We start from the raw sequence: 9272 nt of genomic DNA, 5'->3' as shown, positions 1-9272 counted from the left end.
GGTGGGGCCGGGGCGGGGGGGCGGGGGGTACGGCCGGAGCGGCCGAAGAGGGTTGTATCGATCTCCGCAAATCTCGGATGAAGTTGAAGGCGTGCGGGGACGGTGCTGCAGATACGATGCAATGCCTAAAAGCAGTCGTTTGCCTATAAATTACTGTTCGTTGCCTGAGGTCTCTGCACTCTGAGATCGCCGCGTACGAGGGATGAAACAGACCGGAGAAAAATAGTGTGGTGTAGTACCTAGTGGAAAATCACTGCAGACTCAGGCAAAGCCCGAGTTGGGAAAATCCTCTTAGAAACATAAAGGTCAGCTAATGGGTTTCAGAGTTAGGATTTAGAGTGGTGGAAGAAAGAAATTAATGGGTAGGCTGTATACCTTAAATGTCAATATAAAAATGAAAAATGGCTAACTCTGTAAGAGAACTCAAGCATTTCTTTTAAATGTCCTTTCACTTTGGAAACAATACTTCATGACAGGAAAAAAAATATCTAATGAAAGTGACTTAGAAAAATTGTGTCTTGCTTTCATGGAGAGTTCTTGATGCCTGGAGAGAAGGATCAGGTATCCTTTATCACCTTACTGAGTGTACTTCTGTCATTTACTGGGAAAATACCAGGTTTTATTCTAAATAGATAAAGTAAGTTTTCTATTGGTACTGGTGTTTTCATTTTTTCAAGGAAATGTATACTTGTGTTTAGAGTTGATAGATTTAAACAGGTAGAAATAAGGAGGCACGGGAGATGAAAACCAAACCCACCTACCAATTAACAGAATATAAAGGAACTGAATGTGTGAAATTAAGATTAATCTTCCTTATTTCTTGATCTAAGAAGACTATTCTCAAGTTTAGTAACCGTATTATTCCCATACTTTGTTATGTTGAAGTAATTTCTGTAATAATTGTCGAAGATGCCAATAAAGTTTTAAAGAGCAACACCGTTGTTTAGAAAACTGATAGAAAAACATGCATCTTAAAAATCTGAATACGTATGTCTAAGGCTGTAGCTTCAATGGGAGTGTATAGTTTGGATTGAATGCTGGTGGTGTTTTTTTGCAGTGTGAAGGATATCTATACAACAAGTAATTACTGAAGTTCCAGATCTCTTTAGTATTCTAAGTAGTTAAATGTTCAGATACAAAATTGCACCCCTGTGTCACTCTTATTTTGTTGCCATAAAATGAAAATAAACGTTAAATGAAATTGTTCCAGTGCATCACTAGTAAAATAATTGTGAAGGTAAATAAGAAGCCTGAACTTAGACCTTATGGTTTGATATGCTTTTATTCAGAGCTGTACAGGCAAAATAGTAAAAGCCTGTAGTGAAGATAAAATTACTGCTTCGGGTAATTGCTGTTTTCAAAAAAATCCTTTTATTCTTAAAATTTTCTACCAGCATTCCCTAACTGAACCCTGTAAAATGATCTGATTAAATGGCTCCATGTTTAGAGACATCAATGGAATGAAGGTATATATTTGTTTATTTCAACATTTGTTGAAGTGTTAACTACTATATCTAGTCAGATGAAAATATTAACTTTAATTCAAAAATTTTATGAGAGAATTTAAAATCTGGTATGTTTCTTTAAGAAATATTAGGCTCCCTGCATGATCCTAAGATCATTTTCAGGATCAGTCGAATTCTCTTAGTGTTTGATGGGATTTTTCTGTGTATGTGGTAGTTCTTCCATGGTAGGCACTACACAAGTCTGTGATGCCAAGGAATTCTGCTAAATAATAAATAGGTTGCTGGTCGTGATGCTTCATATTATGGTTTACACAAGCAAATGTTTTTTGCTTAGTGAATACAAAGAATAAACAGGAACAACAACAAAAAAAAAAGACTGGAGTTCAAGATAAGTGTTACAGGCTTTTGTTTTTTCTTTGAAGTATGACTTGCTAAGCATGCACTAAACAAAAAAGTGCTAATAAGTCCTTTTGAACTTTAAATTATTCAATTAGTTGAATGAGGTAGTATGATGCATTGAGACAGGTGGGCCAAAACAAGCCCTTCAGTGGAAATAAGGGAGAGCTGGGGAGAAGAAGGGACAGACTACGGAGTTCTCTCCCAAATACATGGGAAACGTTTGATGAGAAGCTTGTTGCATGAATATGATTATGAACAGAGTGTGAAAACTTCAGTTCTATTCTCAGTTAAGTTTTACTTCATTTTTAACCTCATAGTGAAACAAAGATGCTTCTTATGTCCCATATATGTAGGTCCATGGTTTTCGGCTTGTTATTTTTCTAAGGTTCCTGTGAGACCATGAAATACTTCTAAAGGGTCCATGAAAGATGACAGAAACAGTCTTGTTACCACTGGACACATGATTGCTGTCTAAGAATTCCTGTCTTGATAACAATCTTTTAGAGTTCTTCAACCTGAGGAAGGCTGACATTACTGATACAGATCATTTCCAGAGCCTTTCTGTCTTTCTAATATATAAACTTTTGGTTCAGGAAGCCCCAGCCCTGGAAAGGATTCAGGGAAGCTATATATTCTTGTAATATTTTTATTCTTCTGTGGATGTCGTCTTTTGGTCAGTAGTGGAAACAGGATACTGGGCTAAAAGGGCCTTTCATCTGACCCAGTATAGCTGCTCATGTGAGATATCCATGTACTTTCCCAATACAAACTATCACATATCACTGGGGGTGTGAAGTGGAGATATATTCCAGCTTCAGAACAGGAGTATAAAATGGAATACAAGAGAAACTACAAAAGTAGATTTGGGGGTTTAATTTTTTTTAATTACTGAAAATGTGAAGAATTGACATTTGGATGAGGTCAACACAATGCAGAAGCTTGTGAAAAAAACAGATGTGATAATGAGATACACCAGCAGAGGAAGATAAGCACTTTTTTCAGATAAAGTAGGAAGTGGTGAAATGGAGGAAGGGCAGTGAGCGAGGGAGGGGCTACCCTGGGCTTGCTAGGACTTAGAGAGATGAACCATGGTTTTGAAATTAATTTTACAATTTTAGACTTTAACATAAAATTTTACAAAATGTGTAAGTGCAGCTAGGTATATTAAGCTACCAAGGTTATGGCAGTACAGTGAGTGGTTGCCACAGGATGGAAGGAGACGTGTAAGAATTTTGTTAAAAAAAGGTGAAAGAAAGGCCATTCAGCTCTGGCTGTACAATTACTTGTAAAAAAATCTGTAACATTAACTAGACTTCTCCAAGGGGTACTCTCCACATGGACAGGAATAGGGACCACTTCCCTAGGGACATGAATTTCAACATGCTTTGGTCTTTCTGGTGATTATTATGAGGAGATGCAGACTGCACCAAGAAACAGAATCTGGCTTGAGCAGAACTCCTGGGTTTGGGTTTGTTCAGGACTGCAGGTTTGGATTTGCGCAGTTCCAGCTGTGAAAAGTAGCTATTAAATACAAAGCATAAGGTGAAGTCTCCACTTCATTCATTGCCTTGTATTACTTGGAATAAGGCATTCAGAAAGCTTCTTCCATGAAAAAATTAAGCCTAAAGCTTTACTAATCCATTATACCAGTCTTTCTAAAGCATTTGTGTTAAATCAGCATTCATTCACACTGATTTTTTTTTTTTTTTTAAGGTTGTCAGGGCTGTATTTGAAGCTGACTTGTCTTTTTTTAATTTTTAACAGCCCTTGCAAAATGTGCAAGATGAAACATACATTCATGTTTCCATTTCTGTTCTGAAAAGGAACTTTACAGTTCAAAGCAGAATTGCTAATATGACTGCAGTGAGGAGGTTTGGCCTGGAAAAGTATCATTTTCATATTGGAAGTGTCTTTCAGCAATACTGCACGTAGATCACAAATAGACACTGAACTGAGAAAATACTTCTCCAGCTGCAGCTTATATTTGAGATATATTTGAGAGTAGTGCTTTTTAAATGTCATGCTGCGGGTCCAGGCAGAGAATTTAGACCTTATCTTGAAAAAGATCCCGAATTATTTATTTACTGTAGTATTTCCAGTCTTTTGAGATAAGTTGTTAAATATTTTATTAAACAGCTGTTAACGTGCCATTCAAAAAGACTGGGATACACAGACTTGAGTATATGTATACGTTATACACAAGATATTTATTATATATATTATTTATGTATAAGCATTTGTTTATATATTATTCCAGTACCAATAATATCTAATACTTTAACAATATTATTTGTAAAGGAATGTTTGTAGAAATAATATAGACTGTAGAAATAATATGCACATAACACACATTTATAAAAAACCACTTTGATTATCAAAGGGAATTGAAATTACTCTTGATTCAAAGGGGTCTTATTTCAAAGCAATGGAAGTAAAGACCAAGTCACAGAAAACAAACTGAAAGTTTACTAGGAAGTGTGTCAGAGATGCTGACTAGGCAAGGTTTGCATTCCCCCATGCTGTCAAAGCTCTAGGTTACTTAATATTCAAAGGAGTGATTGGTCGTATAGGGGAAGGAACAGACCTAAAGCTGCCAAAGCAAACAGGCAAAGTGGAAAAAGATGTCGATAACAGTGCTAAAGGCTGCCGGTATCAATCAAGGAGTGTGCATCACTGAGTTGGAATGGAAGTTTACTTGCAAGTCTTGATAAAGGAATGCTAGATTGGACAGATAATAATTGGGCAAAGAAAATTTAAGATTTCTTGAGCTTTAGGGAGATTGAGGCAGCCATAGTAATTGTTTAAGTGACAAAACTTGGATGGTTCTTATCTGCAGGAGTCAATTGAAGTATTTATATAAAAAGAATGTTACTGAGTTCATTTTTAAATTTTCCTTCTGTAAAACATTATAGCTTTCTGTGCAACCATCAAAATAGCAACAACAATGTGATTGTATTTAGCATTCTTTATTTCTGATAAGTTTCTATATCTGCATCAGAGACCTTGGATGGACAGAGAGAGCGCTAACAAGAGAAAAGCTCGCTGAGTGTTCAGTACTACATGTGAGTTACAAGTTTCAGTTTGCTTTTGATATATAATATGCCTGAATCTAGAATGCGTCTTTGTAAATAAATAAAACCAAGATAAAGTTTCTGTCTCCTTTGACAGATAAGTGATGTGCTCTTGCATTTTAGCCTTCAGAGCTTTTGCATTCTTCAGCAGTGTTGCATAAGATCCCTTTCCAGAATATACAGTCAAAGCCACCGTCAGTTCTGGATAGGCTTGAAAACTAATTTTTATGTTGTTGGGGTGCCATGGTAGAGGCCAGAAAGTTAAATAATTAATCCAAACCAGCTCTGCTCCACTCAGGATTCTATTAGTTTATGCCCTAACAGTCAGAGGATCTTGTTTTAGAAATCAGCTGTGTTTAATTTGGGCTATTGGATTCTCTTACTGTTAATAAAGTAATTTATACTAACTTATTTTAAAAAGGTATGTTCTTTTAAAAGTTATATATATGTTGCATAGTAGATCTCTTAATATTGCTACCTACTTTAAGGAATTGGGTGTTACTCATTCTTATTTCCGTTGACAAGCGATTCCCTGGTCTTGAAAATCCCAGCTACAGGATCGCAGAAAATACAGCTTCTAAAATGTCATCGCCTGGCAGCAATTGCCCACACTTGGAATCAGTTGGTGAGATAACAAAAGAGGAATTGATACAGAAATCTCATGTGAGTTTAGCAGCTTACTTTCTTCCTATCACAGTTAACTCTGATCACTTATTTTAGTTATGTATCTTGTCATGTATTATTAGTTATAAGATGCATTTAGGTGTTAAGCATGGGTAAAATCTTCTCTACTGGAATAGTAAGGTTTAAACGAAGTATGGGAAGAATTATGGGCTTGATAAAACCAAAAAACTGTTTTTCCATACTTAACACTTAAAGAGTACCTTCCCCAGCAGTGTCTTCTAAAGCAAGTGATATTTTCATGGAAATATTAGTTAAAAGAGTTAGCATAAGACCAAGATGAACTTTATTTTCAGACACTGCCGTTGTAGCAGTTAGTTATTTGGAATGTTAATGTCATATAGTCTAACTGACTTGACTTCAAGTAGAAACTGTAACAAAGAAATTTATGTTTTTCGTGAATAACAGTTCACTTTTTGATGGAGGAGCCACAGTTTAAGAAACTGCCTCTATCTGAACTCTTGGTTTCCAGCTAGTATTAATAAATGGAACAAAGAAAGATCTTGTAACCCATTGTCGTAGGTGGGAGGTGATGAAAAGCCAAATCTTTTCTGTCCATGGTGCTAAATGTCTCGATCTGAAAAGCGTAACAGTTAATTTGCTGCTGAGGGGTACAGCATTTCTCTAGTGTTATGTCTTGGGGTTTTTTGTCAACCTTTGCAGGTAGTGTTGACTGTCTGCAAATAGGGATATGCAGTTTTTACAAGTTCTATCACTATCGTTTTGGTTTATGTTAAATTGATAGGAAAAGCCAATTTTGAGGATTTATAATAATGTGAACCAAATAATTTTTTGTTTAAGATCAAAATTCAGAGAGAGATCCAAGAATTTACTAGAAAAATACACATATATTAAGATTATGTGAAGCAAACCAAAAATTAGGTTGGTTATCAACACATCTTTTTTTTGTCTTAAAATTACTCAGCTGATACTGAGCATTACAGTATTTTTTCTTGTTTTGTCTTGAAGTTATGGTTTACTGGTGAAAGTAAATGAAATAATACTTTGCTTGTGCGTTTAATTTTAATAGGGCACTTGTCAAGACTGTAAAGTGAGAGGACCCAACCTTTGGGCATGCTTAGAGGTAAGTTGTTTTGTAGGGTCCTTTTCTAGTAACCTGTAGATAACGCTGGTAGTATTTTTTTAAGAAACACTGTAATGAAATTCTTTAAATTGGTTTCTTTAAGTTATTATTTAAAAGCAAAACGTCTTGTGCAGTTTTCTGTTTTTAAAAATAATTTACCCTCTATCAGGTACATATTTCTTTCAACTTAAGAATACTGTGTTAAAAATGAGATTTTTGGGGGAATAAGAAGCGTATTAAGGCTTCTTTCTGAGTTATGATATTTTTTAGCTCTTAAGACTTTTTATTTTTTTTATCCAGGTCTGTAGAGCTGAAAAAAGAATATTTATTCCTGAATTAATTAAGTTAATTGTTATAAGCCTCTCTTAGTATTTGTAGCAATAACACCTAGCAATAAATGCTGACTTCTTACAGCATAAAAATACATACTCTGACTTTTTTCTTTGTTTTGCTTAATAATAAAAAACTTATTTTGAAATTCGTTGAAGCTTGTACATTCTTCAAACTTTGTATGAATTTTGTACAGTCTTTACCCTGTATATAGTTCTTTCTTAAATATGTTTTTGCCTTATTCTTCCTGCTGTCTGCAAAACTTGTAAATTTAATTTTAAAGAAAAAACAGTTCTGAAAATGTTGCTTTTGATACCAACAGGAAAGTATGCATCTAATTTACTTTTTAAAATGTCTCGTGAGTTCTTTGTACAGCTATTTCCAGAGACTGAAATTTTGTTCTGTAGGCTTGACTTCATTTCTTGGCAACATTTGTGTGAGTCCTGTCAGGAAGATATGTAGGCTGAGATGACAACCTTTAGGTATACGTATGAGTATTTGTAAAAATCTACCTCACTAGTTTCCTTTTAAGTGGATTATGGTAACAGTTAAAAGATCAGATTATTTTGCTCCTTCTGTCAATAAGAGATAGAAATGAAGGGGGAAGGAAGCAGTGTTTAATGTGTTTTTGCTAGATTGCTTGAAGTTTAATTAAATATGAAAACCCTCTTGGGAGTAGGAAGAGGTGTTAGGGGTTCATCAGCCTGTCAGGTGGGGAAATGCTGTGAAGCTTGAAATGTGGTTTATATTTCTCACTTAAAGCTCTTAAACAGTTAATGAAAAACTTAATTGCATACCAAGATTTCCATAGAAGAGTTTTCTAATTGCAGTAGGACATGTAGTGTCACAGAATCATAGAATCGTTTAGGTTGGAAAAGACCTTTAAGATCATTCAGTCCAAATGTTAACCTAGCACTGCCAAGTTACCACTAAACCACATCCCTCAGCACCAAATCTACGCGTCTTTTAAATGCCTCCTAAACCACAACCCTCGGCACCAAATCTACACGTCTTTTAAATGCCTCCGGGGACGGTGGTTCAACCACTTCCCTGAGCAGCCTGTTCCAATGCTTGACAACCCTTTTGGTGAAGAAATTTTTCCTAATATCCATCCTAAACCTCCCCTGGTGCAACTTGAAGCTGTTTCCTCTTATTGCATGTTACTTGGGAGAAGAGGCTGACCCCCTGACATTGCTACAACGTCCTTTCAGGTAGTTATAGAGCGCGATAAGGTCTCCCCTCAGCCTCCTTTTCTCCAGGCTAAACAACCCCAGTTCCCTCAGCTGCTCCTCATTAAGACTTGTGCTTGAGACATTTCACGTGCTTCGTTGCCCTTCTCTGGACATGCTCCAGCACCTTAATATCTTTCTTGTAGTGAGGGGCTCAAAACTGAATGCAGTGTTCAAGGTGGGGCCTTACCAGTACCAAATACAGGGGGACAATCACTTCCCTAGTCGCGCTGGCCACGCTATTTCTGATACAAACCAGGATGCTACTGGTCGCCCTGGCCACCTGGGCACACTGCTGGCTCATGTTCAACTGGCTGTTGACCAACACCCCTGGGTTCTTTTCCACTGGGCAGCTGTCCAGCCACTCTTGCCCAAGCATTTAGCGTTGCATGGGGTTGTTGCGACCCAAGTGCAGGACCCGGCACTTGGCCTTGTTGAATCTCATACAATTGGCCTCAGCCCATGGATCCAGCCTGTCCAGATCCCTCTGTAGAGCCTTCCTACCCTCAAGCAGATCAACACTCCTGCCCAACTTGGTGTCGTCTGCAATGATCTGCTGTGATATATCTCCTCTTGGATGAATTGACATCTTGCCTTCACCTTTTTCAGTAGAAAAACATGGTGAGATCCCAGCATGTAAACTATCTGTAACTTACCCAATACCTGTGATTGTTTAATATAGAAAATTGACTGTGTTCAGCTGTTATTTGATTGTATAAATTAACGTGCTTAGAGAGTTATACAGATAACATGCTGTACCCTCTGATGTGATTGTCTTGACTCATGCAAATAAGGAATTAATGAAAATTGCTTGAGGATTGGCAGCTGCAAGATTCCACACTCAGCCAAATATGTTTTGCAATTAGCACAATAAAATCAACAATTATTTTGCCTGTTATAACTAGAGTGTAGTAAGTACTTAACCATATAGTGCTGGAAACTCTTATTTAAAGGTGAAAAACCTAATTGATTGTGAAGTAATACTCTGATAAATAGGCACTGCAGATAGGGC

General features: G+C 36.6%; 1 protein-coding gene across 2 annotated transcripts in view; it reads left to right on the top strand.

Annotated features, from left to right (window-relative positions):
• Positions 1–307: 307 nt before the first annotated feature.
• Positions 308–9272, top strand: part of USP33 (ubiquitin specific peptidase 33) — a 41847-nt gene continuing 32882 nt past the window's right edge. Inside the window, exons 1-3 of one of the 2 annotated variants that reach the window (XM_009884688.1) lie at positions 308–325; positions 5462–5599; positions 6648–6701. In XM_009884688.1, the coding sequence (XP_009882990.1) occupies positions 314–325; positions 5462–5599; positions 6648–6701 (204 nt within the window). In that variant the 5' untranslated portion in view covers positions 308–313. Of the gene's footprint in view, positions 326–5461; positions 5600–6647; positions 6702–9272 lie in introns of those variants that run through there. The other variant, XM_009884689.1, reaches the window with a different exon arrangement.

Source organism: Charadrius vociferus, unplaced genomic scaffold (genome assembly GCF_000708025.1).
Source record: "Charadrius vociferus isolate BGI_N301 unplaced genomic scaffold, ASM70802v2 scaffold163, whole genome shotgun sequence".
NCBI classification, from domain to species: Eukaryota; Metazoa; Chordata; class Aves; order Charadriiformes; family Charadriidae; genus Charadrius; species Charadrius vociferus.
This window is presented reverse-complemented; position numbering and strand designations above follow the sequence as displayed.